The 19,772-nt window shown below is 38.3% G+C and overlaps 2 protein-coding genes across 4 annotated transcripts; both read left to right on the forward strand.

Annotated features, from left to right (window-relative positions):
• Window positions 1-2,570: 2,570 nt before the first annotated feature.
• On the forward strand, window positions 2,571-5,771 carry LOC105054840 (uncharacterized). The gene is made up of 3 exons (XM_010936458.2): window positions 2,571-2,814; window positions 2,902-2,963; window positions 5,422-5,771. Exons 1-3 carry the CDS (start codon window positions 2,757-2,759, stop codon window positions 5,557-5,559), a joined length of 258 nt encoding a protein of 85 aa, XP_010934760.1. The 5' UTR covers window positions 2,571-2,756; the 3' UTR covers window positions 5,560-5,771.
• Window positions 5,772-10,668: 4,897 nt separating this feature from the next.
• Window positions 10,669-19,741, forward strand: LOC105054839 (AT-hook motif nuclear-localized protein 9). 3 transcript variants are annotated; one of them, XM_010936456.4, is made up of 7 exons: window positions 11,329-11,518; window positions 11,636-11,695; window positions 11,770-12,304; window positions 13,785-13,852; window positions 16,181-16,312; window positions 18,248-18,409; window positions 19,196-19,741. In XM_010936456.4, the coding sequence occupies exons 3-7, from the start codon at window positions 11,830-11,832 to the stop codon at window positions 19,424-19,426; spliced, it is 1,068 nt and encodes a 355-aa protein (XP_010934758.1). In that variant the 5' UTR covers window positions 11,329-11,518; window positions 11,636-11,695; window positions 11,770-11,829; the 3' UTR covers window positions 19,427-19,741. The 3 variants fall into 3 exon arrangements, with proteins under 3 accessions (XP_010934757.1, XP_010934758.1, XP_010934756.1); XM_010936455.4 differs by lacking the exons at window positions 11,329-11,518; window positions 11,636-11,695 and adding an exon at window positions 10,669-11,078; XM_010936454.4 differs by having other exon boundaries at window positions 11,329-11,695.
• Window positions 19,742-19,772: the final 31 nt, after the last annotated feature.

Raw genomic sequence — 19,772 nt, forward strand, 5'->3', positions numbered from 1 at the left:
AAAGGTGGTAGGTGTAGAACTTAAGAAATTTGTATTCATGCAATCAATTGAATTGAAGAAAGCTAAAGTAATTTACCAAAAAAGAAACAAAGAAAGGTAAAGTAAAAGAGGTCTTTCGAAAAAAGAAAAAGTGTATCTTCGATTTTGAAGAAAGAGATACTGTGAAGGGCTTATTCACATTCATTTCCAGGTACCAACGAACTAAGCGTGGTTCAATATGGCTCTCTGATGCATTTTCTGAGAAATTGCAGCTAAAAGGTTTATCCACACATCAAGGGTAGTTGTTTATGTTACAAGATGGTCCATGGTTTGGAAGGTTAAGTGATCCAACTGGACTCCAAATTACCAGCAAGCTGTACTATAAGCAAGTACTTGCATTGTTGTACTTGCAACCATCCTCCTCAGATGAGATTTTTTCTTTTTCTTTTGGAAAAAGTACTAGGTCATCCTAAGTCCTCATGAGAAAAAGCTTTCTTTTCTCTGGAAAAAAGAAAGAATTGAGAAAGGTTATTAGTACCCCACCCTTTCCCTTGTACCCACCCCTCTTCCACACCCAGCTCCATTTGGACCAAAGTTTATGTCCTTGGACAGACTGAACCTAGCACTCGCAAAACCTAGCATCATAATATCGTCTTGGACAATATTATGATACCGTACAATGGATCCAATTCAATGGTCAGCATTTTTTGGAATCAATCCTCACCTCTTGCTTTATGTGACAAGTGGTCATGCTATTTGAACTAGATTTCAGAAATATCATGGCAACAACTTACATGTTCAAATCATAATATTTTTTTTTTTAAAAATATTTGTCCATTAAAATGTATTGTTACAACTCTAGGGAAGGGAAAAAAAAAAAAAAAACCTTCGCAAGGACATGAAATGTCAACTGACTTGGATGTTGTGACTTCAGTCCAAACTTTTCTTAGTGACTGCTAAATTTCGACAGTGGGAATTGAGATGCGGCCCTTGGACTAATCCCATACCATCATTGCAATGAGAAAGATTACCATGAGATGCCACTTTGCCATTTGCCTCCGCCAAACACGGCGAAAGGAACTGATTCATTTGACCTTTCCAACTCATTCAAAAATGAGCTTTATATGCTTGAATTGACTACGTAGAATACTCGAGGAAGTCACTAACTTTGTTGCTTCTCCCTTGGACCAGAGACCATGTTAACATTAGTTTGAATAGGTTCCCTATGATGGCTCTGAGGTTTGATGATTAGTGTAGAATGAGTTAATTTTCAAATGATGATGCTGACCTACAATTGCATGGCACGACCTATGACCTTTCTCGCTTTTGACTCAAATATAGACAAAAGGAGTTTAGTTGTTGACCATGTTGCTACCTCCTTTTTACATGTGAACTGAGGTTTCGAGAGGTTTTTATTCTGATTTTTCTTTTCTTTTTTTTACTTGAATTTCTCTAAACTCTTTAAGAAAGGGGCAGGGATACCAATCATAGAACCTCGGAACCCAAAATGCTTAGAACGAAGTCTTGCTCTTCCAATGGCGGAATTTTCTTTTCATGAGAAAGAAGGAGTTCTTCATGTTTTAAGCAAGGAAGAGGTGGTGTACCCAATGTAACCTGCTTCAATTTGGTTTTCCATTGGATGTAATGGTTCCCGTTATATCTTGCACGAAATGGAGAGGTAACTTCCATTGCTATGGTCAATGGTGGCCTTGTCATGTCACGCGTCCTCGTGGTCATGCGCCCTTTCGTATGGAAAGACATATTGGTCTCATGCGTTTGAAACGCCAGGCTCGGCGTGACATAAGTAATTTGTTTGAGCCAGTCTAGGCTCAGATCATGCTAACTTGTTTTCTTTCAGAACATCAAGTCAAGGCCAGGCCTAGAATATCAAGTCAAGTGCAGAAAATGGGTCCCCAAGCATGGACTTTGGCGTTGGAAACTTGGATCCTTTGCCCCTTATTGACATCAAGAACGTGCTAAAAGGTTCACGTGCAAGCGAGAGCAAGAGCATAAGATGATGATCTTAAAATTAACAATAGAAGATTTTTTTTTTTTTTCGATCACGTCAGAGAATGAGTTCGGCAATGTCTCTTTTGAAACGAGACTTCCTAAAATTTGCTCGACTTATGGATTTTTCTGAACCATCGGGAGTAAAGTTGGTATGTGGGTCCCTGATAAATTATACGTTTTAGATGGTTGATATCAAAGTTAACAACCAGCAATTATGTGATCATCACTGAAATTCTAATCAATTTGTTAGCAGAGCCTTTGAGATGGACTTATCTCCATAACTAATACATTTCATAAGAGAAATTATATCTTGTATGACGTACGCTATGTAATTGTGTAGGCTGCCAATTGTATTGCTTGAAAAATTTTTTATGCACCATTCACGATGTAAACAATCTAACGTAGAACGCATCGTTTCGTTCTATTGGATCATGTAGTCACCACTTATCGCTCGGGGTTATATTCATGAAGTATACGTTGCAGTGCATTACTAAGAAAAAAGTGATTTTGGTTAGGGCATAGCTTCAATTTTTTTATAAATAAATAAATAAATAAAACACCAGAATACATAGATGCGACCCCCCCGGTCCAAAAAGAAGCTCAAAGTATGGACTCGGCCTCACAGAATCCAAGCTCGAGCTAACCCTACCGATTGGACGCGGGGGTTAAACCCCGCAACCGACCAAAATCTAAGTAACCTCCGGCTACGGGGGATCTAGGGTTTCTGAAGGTACCCGCGAGCGAAGGAGAGCGAGGGAGAAAGAAAGATGTCGAAGAAGAACAATTTAGCGAAGCGAAAAAAGCAGCACGAGTTCGACATCCAAAGTAAAACCTTTGATTCGAAGCAATTTTTTCTTCTAATCTATTTATTTCGATTAGCCCTAATTTTTTTTTCCTGTTTGGTAAAATTAGGAGAGAAGGAGGAAAGAGAAAAGAGAGAGAAAAAGCTGCAGGCAAAGAAGTCCAAGATGAAGGTGAGCATCATCCCTTTTTATCTATTTCATCTTCTTTTTATATTTTTGATGTCCCCTTGGTTTCTTTCCCTCCTCAGGGTTTTTCTTGTTTTGATTTACAGTTTTTTAAGAATGTTTCTTTTATTTTCTTTTTATGTGTTTGGGATTAGTTTTGCATCTGTTATTTGGTTTGATTCATTAGAATAGGATGATACAGTTACAGTCAAAATATTGGCCAAAGTACCCCAGAATTAGTACTCAGTAGGAAAAAAAAAAAAACAAGAAACTATGCTGACTAGAATCCAAAAGCCAGTAGAAACAAAGAAAAGTAAAAAAGAAGCCAACTCGGCTACCCAGGAGATTATTTCTGAGACACATGTTTATGTTCTTCATAAGCTAGAAGGAATGCCTTTATGTGTTTCTTTTTCAATTAGCTTATTTTGAAACTTCTCAATATATATTAGATGGATATAGGTTGAAGCAACTTTAATCTAGTAACTGGAAGGACTTATTTGCCAAGAAAGAATTAAAAATATAACTTGTCAGAATGCGGTGGTATGTTAAATTGTGTGAACAATTGTTGATTGTCATGCTTTGGTATCGCAGGATACTGTCTGGTATGTGGCTTCAAAATAACAAATGGTAGTTTTGATGTTGGTGTGGCTGAAAAAAATGTCAGATTCTGGCTAAAAGATGATACTATACCCTGATACAGATCAGTATTTCGAAAATTATATCGACCTTAAATAAGGTTCAGGTTCTTCACACTTGCATCATGGATTGTGGGGTGCACAGCTGTTGGATTACACATCAAATCATTTTAGAGATATTGTCTGCTTCCAGTTCTGCTCTTCTTTGGGCATTTTAGCAGCATGGTCATTTTGAAGAGTTAAAATATCATTTACTCTATATGCCATATGCCAACAGAACTTGGGTTTTGAATTTGGGTTTAGGAATGCCCTCCACAAGATTTTTATGTCTTAAAGATTTATGCTTCACTTGAAGCTTGATGTTTGGACATCTCTGGACTGTAGAGTTCCAATATGAGTAAACATTATGGGAAATCTTGATGTAGAGTTATACTGAGTTGTCTGCCTGATATAGTTGTGAAGATTTACGAGGTATATTGCTGTACTAGAACTTCATTGGAAAGCCATACAAATCAAGATATTATGTCTGCTAGCATACAAGGAAGTCTACAGTGAGATATGCTTATGTTGTAGACAAAGTGATGGAGAATTGATTAAGATTGGTTGGACATGTATAATAAAGGTTTGACATCTGCAATAAAGAGGGGTACTGTAACATTTGTCGAAGAATATAGGAAGATGAGGGAAAGAACTGAAAAATTGTGAGAAAGGACATATCAGAGCTTGAAATGACTTCACAGGAATCCCTAAAAATCAATTTTTGACAAATTTGAATTCACAAAATTGACCCTGCGTAGTTGGGACAAGGATCGAGAATTATGGTTATGCATGCATGTTAGCATACTATTATTGAACATGATTCCACAATGTAGCTGCATCCCATTTACATTTGGCCTCTGTTAATTGATAGGAATTAGTACATGGAGTTTTCATGGCTTGAGATCCATTTTATAAAAGTTTTCTGTTGATCTTGCTCAAAAATTAAATAAGTCTATCATTGCCCCTGCTCACCACTATCCATCCATTTAGAAATCTTGGTTGTCCGCCTGAAATATTTGGTGTCTAATCATATCAACTGATATAATTTTAACCATGTATAATAAGAGCAAGCGGTCCTCATGGAGAAGGACCACAAATGCCTTTGCCAGTGAGGGTTGCTCTTTTTTACCTGGATTGAAATAATGAAAGATGATATAGGGGAGGAAAGGCAACTTTTCATGTCCTCCATTGGTCCAAAGATCTTGTATTTTGCACAAAGACTTGCCAGACGTATATTATTCCCATGTTTTCAGAAATTCTCACCCATCGGACTCTTCTCATGTTCTTTTGATGTACATTTATGGTGCTCTGGATCAATACTGAAGCTTTTGGTTGTGCTCAAATTGTGAGCTGTGAATCATGTAACCCAAATTCTGGGCCATGTGCCAGTCATGATGTACATGTAAGTCTTAAAAAAAAAGAAGCACAATAAGAAATTATGGATGGCAAAGGATTAGTAAAATAAGGAAACACGTGATTCATTGGACAGAATATTCTTTAATTGATTTAAGAATCTTGAGTCTAATACAGTGTATTTCTGAGACTGAAGAACAAATAATAAGTCTTGCTTACCCAAATGCTGAACAGTAAAGTGGATCCCTACTATTGGGTTTCACAGCCTGACAAGTGACAATCACTGCATCAGATTTTAGATCTTTCGTATGGTATATTTCGGTGCTGCTGACACTGTCGATGGTTGCAATGCTGTTACCATGATGTCTGCAGATGTCATACTAATGCATATTAATATTTTGACTTTTTTATGGATTCTATGTGTTTGCTTGATTCAGGTTGATGGTAGTGACATGAAAAGAAAAGGGAAAAATTCAGGAAGATTTCAGGTGGGGAAGAAAAAGGTGAAAACCAAATTGTCAGCTCTGGCAAAAGCAAAAGCAGCCCAAGCAATGGAGATTGATAAACAGTCTTAGTTTTATGTATATGGTTGAAGGTCATTGGACTGTAGCTTGTTATGCTATTGTGACTTGGGACAATATATCGCATCTATTTTGAGCCTTAAACACAATGTTGTAGTTGGAACGGCGCTGTCGGACTTTTCATTCTCTTCCTTTTGCAAGTGTAGTTTCCACTTGTCATGCAAGTGGACAGCATCAAATTGAAATCTCATATGTTTGCTTGTTGACTTGGCTGTGTTGATGATGGTTTAAATTACATTATTTCTGAAGTGGTTTATATGCATTTGAAGTGCTGAGGAGACATGCCTCATAACAAGCATAGTGGTAAAGGAAGCGGAACTTCCACTTTTGTTGGCTTGTCCTTGAGAGCCTTAAGTTGGGTCTGTAGACGCATCTCAATAGATTTGTATAAAACCTGCACTGTTAACATTGCTTGTTCATCTAGGTTTGTTGTAGGTCAAGCCATCTGTAATTGTATCTGAGTGGTTTTAATGGTTGGACACTGGCAGCAGAACTGGGCATTTTATGTTAAATTGTGGTTTGCAAACGAACAATATGAAGAAGATTTGACTGTTTATGTTGAAGCAGAACATGAGGGCAGATGTGCTAACACTGGTGGGTTGTCTGGAAGTAGTAGAGGTGGTTAATCATCAAAGGATGAATGCGGGAATGATGAATTCTGTTTCTCAATTTGTTTTCGACTTCGTCGAAAGTGGTCTATTTCTTCTTCTAGGTGTGAGGTTCTGCTGCATCTGAATGTAAACTTTGACAAAGATAATGAGGCAAAGTTGGTACATCGAGGTGAAGTTTATTAGTCAGATCAAACGTTGAGCACTGTAAAACACAACTAATGAAATCTTCATGGTTTGTTTTACGTGGTTGTTTGTCATTTTTGCCTCGTAAAAATACTTACAATGGTATTCCATGTCATGCTCCATCCAGAGTATATAGATATTCATTCATTAAGGAAAAGGAAAGGAACATTTGCAGTTCCTTTTGGTCGGTGCATCAGTTGCAAAAAGCTTGAACTAGGGAACATTTGAGGTATAGGTTTTCTTCAAATTGGTGGCCATAAAGGAAGAAGCCATGGGGCTGCCACTCTCGGGGGATGAAGCAGCGGAGGGATGTTGGAAGAGACCCTCATCCATTTGTCTGCAGGATATTCTGTTGCCAGATGAGTCATATTCCCTTCGGTCTGGTCAGAGTCCCACCATTGAGCTAGTGGTGTTCACTCAAAGGGATGGCACTTCCTTTTCGTTGGAAGTCATAGGTGGTATATTTGAATCAAAGAGTGCAGTTTGTGGATGATGATGATGTTTCTCAAGAAATGACATTTCTTTCTAAAGAATGGACTTCATGCTGAACATGATACGGCAGTTCAAATTTATTCAAACTCTTGGACAAATGCTCGGCTGAAATGTTCATATGAGTTTTATACCGGTAGGGTTAGATTTGATAGGTTTGGATGGGATTGGGTCTAATTTTTATTTGGTGTTTATCCTGTTATCTCATGTAATGATTATGGTTTTGTTGTTTTCTGATTTGGATGCATTTTGAGGATCATAAAATGGTGTTTGGATGAAAATAGGGATAGCATTGAAGGAGGTGAAGTGTTCCGGTCATGGGCAAGTTTGCACATGAAATACCTATTATCTTCTATTTATATGCAGTATAGATAGTTTCGAAGAATAATCAGAATAAATTAACATAATTGAGAATTTTAATCATTAATAATACAAAAATATATATTAATTAAGTTTTTCAAATTAGACAAGTTTGCCTTTCCAATATTAATTTGCAATGTCTTAATTAAGTATAATATTACTATAACATGTAAGGAAGATCATCTGAATCGCATTATCATATCAAAATTAATAATAATATTAATGAACTAAAATTATTAGTATAGATATACTGATATAATAAGTAATAAAGACTTATGATATAATTTATTATTGATAATATATTTATACTAATATATTGTTATAATAAATATAATAAATTAATATAATATTATTTTCAGAGTCAAAAGAAGAAAGGGATAAGCATGGTTTGATCATTTTATAAATTAACCTTTTCTAATTCTTCCATTGCAACGCTATTTAATCCAAAGTTCTCGATTCCCCTAATATCAGTCAATCCTTAATGGAACTAGTTTGTCCAAACTATAGGGAATGGAGACTAGGACAAGATCAAGACTTTCTTTCGGACTTTTCCTAATAATAGGTGGGCATAAACTTACCTCGTCCACATTTTGAATTGGTCCTAAAATTTAACAAAAGAAGACTGTATAGCTAGGACCACAACTTTACCGTAAATATTTTGCCGTATTGTTAACCATTAGAGTTTCAAGAATGTCAAAAGATACCGAATGAGCTCAAATCAGGTCTTGATACAAGTTGAAAATCTTCCTTTCAAACTCTCTATGACCGTTGAAAATGAAATCAAAACTACGACCTAAATTAAGAATTAGATCATTTGCCTTTGACATATATATCATGATAGGGATTATGGAAACCCTTAGCAATGTGAAGATATTGAATGAAATTTTAGCTTTGGTTTCATCATGATGGATAAAGACTTTGTTCATCATTTAGATGTGAACCTGGTTACCCTAAATTTTATTCTATGACCTTGTGGCAAGTGATGGCTAGGATTTGATTGGATATTGGCCCACCCATATTTCTCACCAACTTATCTCATGACTGATTGATGCTTGACGTAAGAAAACCGGAAGCATGCACAGAGTTATCGAAGCAGTTCTAAAATCCGCCGCTGAGCAGGTAAGTGTTGACATAATTTTGAGAACTAATCGCAAGCATGTGAGTGTCAAGGTAGTCCCGAGAATTGATTGCAGTCGAACCGACCACGAGCACGAGAGTGTTGGGTTAGTTTGGAGGATCAACTACAATTTAAAATATTAAGGGGATAATGTAATTATTCTGGGATGGTTTCTTGTATTTATGGAGTACAAAGAAATGAGACCATGTTTGAAGAGGGCATCACCAACAACTCAACACAACTATCCTATATCTGCATCGAGTTCTTCGCGGAAACATTCATGAACTCTTTGTATGTTAGTTCATGAACCATTTCATGCCGGAGAATTTTGTTTGTTCTCAATTATTTTTTCATTATAATTGATTCAGCTGAAAATTTCTCTTATGGGTGAGTTATTATTTTCATTATTGCTTTTATTATTTGTATAACTCTCATCCTACGAGTAATTGTGAAGTCCTTTTACTAAGTCAAGATCTAATCGCATCTCTTGATGAAAACCAAACTCCTCAATCAATCTGCTCAATCCGACTGCCAAAAATCTGATTGGTCAAAGTTTAGTGTCTTAGAAACAACCAATACAAAATTGTGGAGCTAGCATTGCTAATAGCATAGATGTTAAAAAATATAATTAAGATTAGCACACGGGGAGTATCAATTGTTAGCAAATGTGATATGGATCGGTCCCACCTTCTGTCATGATGCATTTATCTAGCCGACCAGATAGAATCTGTTATTCACATAAAAGATTGATACCATTCTGGTTACATTTATTTTTAGGTGGGTTTAATTTTGCCGGTGTTAAATTTAAAAGATACCAAAAAAAAGGGGAGTGTTGGTTGCCCCTGATGGAAATTTGAAATCATTTTTATAAAGAAAAAATCACCAGAGTCTCCAAGATAACTTTGAATCCATCTATCAATTCCATTTTATTATATATCTGATCAGTACAATCAAGACCGGCCAACCAACCAATGGTTGTCCATTGTTTTGGTTATTTTTAAGAATAATGAAAGAAACATCATCATTTAAAAATTAAAAAAAAAAATCTAAAACATAAACAAATTGTTTGAAAGGAACCTTCAAATGATTCTCCCACGCTCCTTTCCCATTCCCAATTCGGGTTAACCACCATTCATGATATGAAGTTGGCCTGCCAAAGCTAACTTCCTATTGTCCCGATCATAAAATATGGACCACTAGGCGTTCGAGACAAACCCACCAATCACTTCATCTTAAAAGATATCATCTTCTTTAGTCCTCTATCCCCGTCACAAGAATCCAGAATATTATAAAGCATCTAATCCCTGTTCATTAAAAGAATAATCCAAGATTAACACTATATAAATATCTCTGCAACCACTTCCGAGATTCCCACCTCCACGTGGAAGCCAATGTACTCAAAACGTACCGTGATCGCCCCCATAACACGCACCATATTATAAAGAGGAAACCACGGGTCCTTTTCTTAATAATGACCATAAAATCGATTATTATATTTTAATTATAATTATTATTATTATTATTGCTATTAACGTTGTTAAGAGAGTTGAAATTTAAATTTCAAAAGGTTTCTACTCTGGTCATGATTGAGGGGCAGAACGGCTAGAGTGAGAGGGGAAGAACGAGGGGCCAGCTTTTATTCCATATTTTTTAAATTTTAAATATTTTACTTTATTGAATCGAGAAGTGCGAAATAAATAAAAGTCAAAAACAGGGCACGAGCCCCAAACCCTTCACACCACCCACTCTGCCCCTAAAGCGACAGCAGCACAATGGCACAGTAACACCGCCGCGGCCCTTTCTCATCCTTACCTATTTTATAACGTGTCATTGTTACATTGGCTGGAATATCAAAAAGGTAAACCATGTCGTACAGTGGATCCTCTTGATGGCAGCGATGGTGCACGGGCATCCGCTTTTCCCAGTACAACCTCACGACTTCCGAAGCCAAAAGCCGGAATTGTCCGCACTCATGATCCGACGGCCAGTACCCCAATAGTAAATTAGTATTTAAAATATACTCCTACCAGCGATCCGGCCAAAAAAAATTTCCAAACGTTACACTGGGTCCCACCCAGCCACTTGTCCTCCAACTTCTTACATGAACTCCATTATATATCGACACGTCCCGCCCGTATTTCCGTCCGTATTACAACGCCAGAGGTGGGGTCCACATACAATTGTGGGCCCCACGGAAGTTTTATACAGATGTTGGAAGAATGATGGGCTGAGGTCGGATGTTTGCTGTTGTGATCCGGACAGCGAGGGATTCGCTTACTCGTTGTCGTTTATTTATGATGTTTATTTATTGTTATCTGGAGATTTGTAATTACCCTATCAGTGTTTCCAGTATCCGCCGTACTCCCACGGTCTTTCTCTCTCCTGCTTCCTTTCTTCTCCGTTTCGCCATTTAAACGCCTTCTGTTGTGTACCAAAATTAAGAAGAAGAAGAAAAAAAGCGTTCTGTATTCTTCTCGATCCCTCTTTCTCTCTCAGTCGCATTTGGCGAGGAAGAGGGGGGTTGGCAAAGGAGGGTTTTGGGGAACCGTTGGTCTTTTTCCGGACACTGATTGCGGTTTGCCTTCCTCCCGTTCGCCTCCGGGCTTCGGAGGCCGGGGTTGGTGTCATTGCTTTTGGCGGAGGGTTTGGTGGCTGGGCGTTCTTTGAACCGTTCGAGTTTATCGCCAGGCCTTCTAGCTCTGCGGCTTGTTTCTCTTCCGTCGCCATCGTTTCCTTTGTTTCCTGTCTAAAAGGTGGGGTTTTTAAGCTCTGGGGTTCTTTTCAGCACTTAATGGTTCAAGCTTTTGGTCGGGTATGGGGTCGGGGTTTAACTCGGGACGGTTTTAGGGTTATCTGGTTTGGGTTTGGTTGGGAGGAAGTTAGGAGAGGAACAAAGTTACGGTTTTCTTTTTCTTATCTTTGGAGCCGGATGTGGCGGAAATGACCTCAAGTTTCGGCTTTTCTCCGTGGGATAACGTAAAGGAGTTGTTTTGTGGCGTTTTGGCGGAACTAGGGCATAGCTGGGGCCAAAAAGATAGGAATTTTTTTTTTTTTTTTTTTTGGGTTCTGGGTTGCATTTTTATAATTCCCGGTGTTTCTTATTTTTTTGCGGAGTATTGTGTGCTTAGGGTTTGTTCAGGTGCTAGAAAGATCGATGCTTGGTTTACATTTGGCCTCTCGTTTGTCAAATCAAGTCTTGTTTTAGCTTTCCTTCCCCTCTCGCTTTATTTTTTTGCTTCCAATGTTCTTAATATTCTTTCGACGGTGGAGTCCAGGATCATAAATGTTTACCTTTCCTTTTTGTTTATAGGTTTCCATTGTTTTCTTTATGTTAGATTTCTAATTGTTTTCAACCATCCCAACTTCGCAGGTAAAAGTGAAAAAGAAAATTGTTTTCATTTCTGATCTTCTATGTTTTGTGAACACTTGTTATTTTATCACCAGGGACTGTAAGCTGTGTTCGTTCTTCGTAATCTTCCATTTGAGAACCAATCGAATCCATGCATGGATGGGAGGGATGCCATATCGATGTCTGGTCCATCTTCATACTACATCCAACACAGAGGTATGGGTGGGAGTAGTTCTGGAACACAGACAGGGCTGCATGGACCACCTCCCGGCATCCGCTCGATGCAGAACCCCACCTCGAGCTTACCTGTACAGCACCCTGGAAGTGTATCTATTGGATCAGCGTTTCAGGTGGAGCCTCCGTCTTCGATCTCACCGCATGGTGTCGGTGCGGGTGCCGCAGCTCAAGGAGAACCTGTAAAGAGGAAAAGGGGAAGGCCACGGAAGTATGGGCCAGATGGAACAATGGCATTAGCTCTCTCGCCATTGTCTTCGACTCCCACAGGGTCGGGGTCAGGCTCAGTGTCTGGTGCAACATCGGTGTCAGGGTCGGGGTCAGCCGCTCAAATGCAAAGGCGGGGTAGAGGGCGGCCACCCGGAAGTGGGAGCAAACAGCAGTTGGCTTCTCTTGGTGAGCTTCCCTTTTCCTCTCATGTGGTTTTGGCAAGAATTGCTATTTATATTGACTGAACTAAGATTCTTTTTCTTTGGGGCTTATTTTTTATTCTACCTAGGTAATTAGGATATTGTGGCTATATTAGTTTTATTAAATATTTGATTCATTGACTGAAGACAATTTGTGTTTCCTTGTCACTGCCTTCATGCTCAATAGTGCATGATGGGTTTGATGACTGCTTCTACTTGTTTACTTTTCTAGCCAGTCTCTTGCCATTGTGGAAATACTAATGGTTGAATGGGTTCATAGTAACCTATGATTGCACGCCTGACAGGCACTTAGTCTCGCAAATTTTGCAAGGTATGTTTCTGTGATGTCTGAAAGATTTCATAAATTGGGGCATAGGACAAAATGAAATATTCGATGATGGATTCTATGTGGTGTTTGGCTTGCCTCCATGCAATTGTATTTCAACTCTAATTGTTGGTGGCAACTCAGTGCAATTTTTAGCATTCGCATGTGATCTATCGTATCGGGGAAGCTGACTTTTCTTTAGGCTGAATGCTTGTTTAGCCCTTTGAAAGGCATTCACTGTCTAGAATTAAATTATTCCAGTAACCGCTTTAGTAGCTGACATAGTAGCTGAGGTATCGGTCATCTTTTGTGTATTTTGTGCTCATTTAGTTTTTAGAGAAACATTGTAAATTGAAGTTGCAGAACCAGAAGTATTGCCACGTGCTGGATTTAGTTATAAAACAGTGGTATTGGAATATTGCTCATACCCTGTATTCTCTTCACTTTGTTTCCATATGCCTAAGGACTGCCAAATTCTGGACCTTTTTTTTTTTTGTGAGTTGATAGCCCACCGAGGGTTTTACATATCATCATGGTCTTGCATAAGGAACATTTCACTATTGTGGGAGCATAACATGGGTTAATTGTTTGGTGAAATAAAAATTCCAACACTTATCTCTATTATGCTATGCCTAGCTGTGTGAAAGCAATACAGAACTTAAATGTTTTTCTTTGATAGGTTTTTAGAGAATTTTTGCTTCTGTTCTGGTTTTTATTTTTTCTATCTGTTTTCCATATCATCATGTACATTACATGCAAGAAACAAATAATTCATGTAAGATTATTAAAAATAACTGGATGGTTGTCCAAGATTAAGTAACTGCTTTGATAATTAGATGCCGTTATTTATTTCATTGTGGTCTTAGAGCACTATTGATGCATGAAAATGGCAGAACCATGCTCCTTGATTTTTTTTAAGATTTAAATGCCTTCATTCTTAGGCATGCCATTATTGCAATTTATACTTATTTATCATATTATGCTTATTTAATGTAAATTTCTTGGAGTGTCCTTTACATGTCTTTTGATGTGGTGTCCCCTACTGATTCTCAAACGTTCCTGTTGAAGTTTGAAGGGGGCTGGTGTTCGGGTGTCTTTTACTTGGCTATGACTTGACATCTTCTTGCCGACTGTGTTATAGGGGAATGGATAGCTGGCTCGGCTGGAATGGGTTTTACTCCACATATTATCACAATTCCAGTAGGAGAGGTATGACTTGCCCCTTTAATTTCTTCTGAGTAGCTGATTATAAAGTTCTTTGTGAGTGTGATGACACTTGAACTGACAGTGTACAGTTTCCATAATTATATTCATTTTGGTTGGTTTTAGAGAAGAAAAACCTTATGAAGCAGTGACGATGCAGTGGCCATTAGTGCATTGGGCACTTCCTGCTGCATTTAGTTTAGTCAGAAATATTTGCAAAATTATGGATGAAAAAGGGGACTGGAATATGGTTCACATTAATTTCTCATTTGGTATTTTAGAAATCTTTGAAATATTACATGTGGTTTGAATAGATGCCCTCTAACAAATAACAAGGGTCTTTAAATATTCGTTCATTATAATTTTTTCCCTTCTTCAATTCTTTATTTTGCTTTGCTTCTCTCTTTTCCCTTTCCTTCCCTACCTTCTTTCATCAGCTTATGTTTCTTTGATGGATTTTCTAGCTGTAAAAGTAGCTGCCTATGCTTGCCAATAATGTGAGAGAAAACGATAAAAAAAGATGCTAGAGGAAAGAGGGACAAAATTGTAATGGCTTGGGATAGCATGTTGCCGGGTGCTTGCCTAGCTGTACTTCAGCCAAGTGCATTGCTTAAGCTCTAGGCAAAGTTCCTAGAGGATGTCCAGATGCATCAAATTTTTGTCATAATGACGGGTATAAAAGATTGTATGCTTGCCTGACTAGAGTGATGGAGTTGGGTGTGATCCAACATGAAGGGCGCAGCAGATGATTAGAATTGGACTGCTCTTTGTTGATAAATCATCAATAACATAAATATATTGAACACATAGCAAGAGAGGTTAATACTTATAATGAGGATATGAGAACGCAAGAAGGTAAAAGGAGATGGATGAAGACTTCTCTAGGTACTACACGAGGGACTCGAACTTGGCATGCCTTCCAAGAGTTATTTGGTGGTCTTCTCCTCGTCTCCTTCTTCCTTTCTTCTTTCTTTCTGTCTCTCTTTTTTGTTTGAGCAGCACACTAGGGTTTCTGTGCCTTTTCCTGGGCACCCTTGCTGTGGCTCTCTCTGGCTCCTGTTCCCTCATATCCCCTGCGCTATCTCTTCTCCTATTTATGGTAGGAGGGGCAAGCCCTAGGGTGGAAGCTCTATGTATGTGGCGCCAACCTAGGAAGCCCTACGTATGTTGCGGTCCACTAGGTTAGACCCTAGTAACTAGCTAATGGATAGAAGTGCAAATACATCAGTGCATTTAAAAAATATATATATCAAAGCTAAAGAATTAATAAAATCAACAAATTGCTTTAACTTTATGTTTTGCTTTTCCCATTTCTCTTCATGAGCATCACCAACTATTTGCGTGTAATAAAACTGAAAGCTTCCTGCAACACCTACATGCAGGCATGGTCCTGATTATCTAACACAGTCCATAGGCCAATAGTCCAAAAACTTTACAAAGAATTTCAATCTAATTAGCTGATCATCCTGGAAGAAGTTTCATGTTGAAAAGTAAGAAAACTTTTTAAAAAAAAATCCAACAGCTAAATAACAAAAGTGGAGGCAATAACAAATCCTAATAGGGCGCCTACTCATAATTTATCATTTCCTTAAAATTCTTCATGACCACATAACATATGAACCCCAGAAATCTCTAGCTGATGCTCCAGGAAATTGGATGTATGTGTCCATCCAGTTGTACCTTCATGCCTCCATATGTGCTACCTTCCTCTAATCTATCTTTTCATGATGCTTTCATAATCCATTAAAACAATTCTAGGAAGGCTTTCCAGTTGGAGATGGGACGGGAATCCTACACGTGGAAGTACATGTAGGACAAATTTTTTGAAGAGTTGTTTGTTTGGATGGTTATTACCTGTTAAATATAATTGTTACGAAAACTTCTAGAATAAATTATGGATACTTTCTTATATAGTATAGATAAATAACTAGAGTGTTTTAAGCTTAAAAATTTACAGACAAAATCAAGAGGGAGTATTCCCTGGTTTCAAAATTGTCATTTTTCAATATAGCATGGATGGTATAGGTATTTGTTCTTTCTTTTCTATGGAGATGGTTGATGGGTCTTACTTTCTCCTTTCTGCTTCCCCTCCCCGCACCCCCTCCCCTCCGCCCCCCCCCTTTTTTTTTTTGTTGCATGTGGGTATAAAGGCAGAACTTAAATTTCCTAAGCATTAGTTGGCATGGTTATTTAAATCCTGATGCTTCAAATGTACTTAATCAATTCTCCATTCGGTAGGAGATATGTTTGTCCCCCCCCACCCCCCCCCCCCCTTTTTTTTTTTGACTTTTCACTATTTCAATGATTTGACTGCTCATTGCTTTTCTTCGACAGGATATTGCTACGAAGATAATGTCGTTCTCACAACAGGGCCCAAGGGCTGTATGTATACTCTCAGCAAATGGTTCTGTTTCCACTGTGACACTTCGTCAGCCTTCAAGTTCTGGCGGCACAGTTACCTATGAGGTAGGCATACGCTTTTTCTTTTTCCGTGCAGCATAACCAAATATTGCTTCCCCCCCCCTCCCTCTTTTCTTTGCCGATCCATTAGAGTCCATGCAAAGTACGACCAATCTATTCTTTGACCATGTTATGCTAATTCCCTTGTTCTGACCATCAGGACTAACACACTGTCCATAAGCAAAAACTTTAATGATGGAAGTTATAGGTGAAAAGTAATAAATATGGATTCTTCTTCTGAAGTTCATTCAGAAAGGTGATTATGGCATGGGCACTCCTTTGTCTTCTAGCAAAATCTCTTGGTGGTTGCGTAGAGTTTCAAGTATCTCCATGTTTGCAAAGTTTTTCTTATGGCGTTCTCTAAATGTCATGTTTTATTGGTATGTATAGACCAACTTCATGCTTGCCTGCCAAATTGAGGATCCATGTGATACATGATCTTCCTCAATGCTATGCTTCTTTACACTTCATTTGCCTAACAACTTGATGCGTATTTTTTAATCCAAAAATGCCATCCTCTAAATTTCATTTGCTATGGCTGACCGTCCGTGATTAGTAGGATACCATGGCGGGTGGTGGACTATTGCCCCTGTTAAAGTTTTGGTATTTCAGATATGTGCTGGTTGTTGCCAGAGCATATGGATAAGGCTTGCCCCTCACCCTCTATGGATTTTTGGGTTGGTTATGAAGAAGCATGATTAGTACTCTGCATAGAACATGGGATGTATTGGAATTTGAATTTCATTGAGACCTTCCTTTATGTTATGTTTCTTGATAACTCTTTACGAGCTCATGTTGGCCTCTTAAAAGTTGTTATCCCGTCACCCACCTAGCCCACATCCTACGCCCTATTAGTAGATGCCCATCCGAGCAAAAAAATGAATGCAAGTATCTCTTAAAGAGGAACTGGTGTTTGGGTTTGGTTGTGCTCCTTAATAGGTTCATGCCTGTAAAACTCTTACGCCCTTCGTGTTGTTTTCAGCCTATTTCCAGGTATATCAAATCACTCGTCTGCATTAACAAAAAGAATGTTTTAAATGTTGTTGTTGTTGTTGTTGTTTTTTCTTTTTTTTCCTGAAAAGAAAATATGTAAGTTGCCACTATTGCACCCCTCAATCAAGTACCTGACTTCCCATTGAGTTTATTCAACTTGAAAATTGAGGCTAACCTCTTGTATGGCTGGATTACCTCCTTTTCAGGGAGAGCTAATACTTATGCATGTTGGGAATTTTGGTTGTTAGAATCTGACCCACCGCCAGTTCCATTAAATCTTCAGGCCATTTGCTTTGATTGCACATAAAAGGTTGCAGTCTATCTATCAAGGCAGTTTCACTTTTTTAAGGGAAAACTCAGATGGTTGCTTGTGCTGTTTTCTGTCTGCCGTTGGTTGCCCAATTTCCCTCTTTTTTTTTTCCCCCATTTTCTTTTGCCTTGACTATTTCTCTACCTTAATGAAACAACGCTGTATATCCACTATTATTCTATATTAAGACTGGAAAAAGGAAATGTGTCTGAGTATGTAGGTTTGCTACTTTCATTTCAGCCTTCTAGGTTATCATGGCAGATCTCCTTGTGCATATTTACTTTATCTATGAATTAGGTACCAGTTCATAGGGTGGCATGAGATTTGGTAGCCAGCTGTTAAAGATTCTTTAGTTTTAGTGGATCAAACCTTGATCCATGGAGCCAATCCCAGATAGAGGGGACCAGGCTACTTCATTGCTTGTCTCGCAGTTGTAAGTTAACGCACATAGATTTTCTTGCTCCACTTTTTCTGATAAAACTGATTGCGTGACAAATGTGCATGTCAGAAGTTTTTGCTGGCATTCTGTAAGTTCGGGGTTTTGATTCCATTTGCATAGGCTTGTTTTCTCTTTTATGTAGTTTATATTTGAAAGAAGAGATGAGTTTTTCATAACATGCTTGGTGGTGCCTGTGCAGGGTCGTTTTGAAATACTGTGCTTGTCTGGCTCTTACTTGCTGACTGATAGTGGTGGATCACGCAGCATAAGTGGGGGCCTAAGCATCTCTTTGTCGAGTCCTGATGGTCGAGTTATTGGTGGTGGTGTCGGTGGGTTGCTCAGGGCAGCAAGCCCTGTCCAGGTAATTGATTTGACTTTCTGTTCTGTTACTGCATTATTCAATGACTGTCCTGAGTAGTCTTCTTCTGTTTGTAATGTATGTAAAGAGTTTCGCTTGAGCACCATATACCCATCAGTCGTCCAAAGATAGCAACTTGACCTGGAAATATTGTTTTTCTTCAGAACTAGTCAGTGCAGAAGCATGCGTGGATAATGAAGTACCATAGGTTTAGCATGAATATCTGGTGTGAATTTTCACAGTTAATTGGCACCCAATCAGAGTAGTCTTCTTCAGTATCTGTTGTATGAGATTTAACTACCCTGTGATCCAATAGATTTTTTCATTATCAGTCTTTCTGGTTTTGCATCTACTAGGAAGGTCCATTGGATCCTTGCATTCTTCTCTCTAATCAGAAACAATTTGCATGCATAAAAAGTAGTCTTATTGATGATGTCACTGGTCTGATGCCTGCAACATGGGCCTTTTCTTTAGTCTTAATGCTTTTAAGATTCGAATGCTAATGGATTTTAATTGTCTTTTAACAAAATATATATTGTATTTAAACTTTTTTCTTCAATGGGCTCAGGAGATGTCCAAGTTGCTAATCCTCTTGGTTCAATAGGAATCCAAGTGAGGTGAATCCTAAAAATTTAAAACATTGTTTTATGAAGCTTTTCTGCTTTGCTATTTGTCCATCGAGTGCTGTATTTAGGTAAATGACAGCAGCTACCAAATCGAGAGATCTTGCCTTGTTTGCTAATTTGTGTATCTTATATTTATGCTTTATCTTTTGCTGGTGACTTGCAGGTGATTGTTGGTAGTTTTGTTTATGGTGGCTCAAAAACAAAGAACAAAAAAACAGGTCGGAAAACAGGCCACGAGTCTGAACTTCCTGTGGGTGATAAACAACAAAGTACACCAACCAGTTCTGTGCTTAATCAAAATTTGACCCCTTCTTCGGCTATGGGAGGTTGGGCTGGTCCTAGACAAATGGAAATGAGGGACACCCACATTGATATTGATTTGACTCGTGGGTAGCTTTGGTTTGGATATAGTTATAGATGGGAATTGTGTGCATGTTTTAGTGCTTGTGATAGGGGGTGGCTTTGGGGGAAATCTAGGACGATCACATTTTGTACTAACATATTTTTGCAGCTAGAAAACCATTAGATTCCAATTAGTAAAATTATGTTCTGTTATCATATGAATGACCATATCTGCAGCTTTGTGCTATAACCCTGATTCTGTCATTGCCCAAACTATTAGAACTTCTATAGATCTTCTATAGATTTCATTATCAGCTTTGTGTTTGAATTTAAAACTTCCGAGTTTGTCAGCATGAAGTTTGTCTCAGCTTTCTGGTCCTTACGTGTGTGCATGTCTG

The sequence above is a fragment of the Elaeis guineensis genome, chromosome 12 (genome assembly GCF_000442705.2).
Source record: "Elaeis guineensis isolate ETL-2024a chromosome 12, EG11, whole genome shotgun sequence".
NCBI lineage: Eukaryota > Viridiplantae > Streptophyta > Magnoliopsida > Arecales > Arecaceae > Elaeis > Elaeis guineensis.

Coding starts and splice junctions, on each gene's coding strand:
- LOC105054840 (XM_010936458.2), top strand. CDS start 2,757: ATGTCGAAGAAGAACAATTTAGCGAAGCGAAAAAAGCAGCACGAGTTC. Junction 2,815..2,901: donor GCACGAGTTCGACATCCAAA/GTAAAACCTTTG, acceptor TGGTAAAATTAG/GAGAGAAGGAGGAAAGAGAA. Junction 2,964..5,421: donor CAAAGAAGTCCAAGATGAAG/GTGAGCATCATC, acceptor TGCTTGATTCAG/GTTGATGGTAGTGACATGAA.
- LOC105054839 (XM_010936455.4), top strand. CDS start 11,830: ATGGATGGGAGGGATGCCATATCGATGTCTGGTCCATCTTCATACTAC. Junction 12,305..13,784: donor ACAGCAGTTGGCTTCTCTTG/GTGAGCTTCCCT, acceptor ACTGTGTTATAG/GGGAATGGATAGCTGGCTCG. Junction 18,410..19,195: donor GGGCAGCAAGCCCTGTCCAG/GTAATTGATTTG, acceptor GGTGACTTGCAG/GTGATTGTTGGTAGTTTTGT.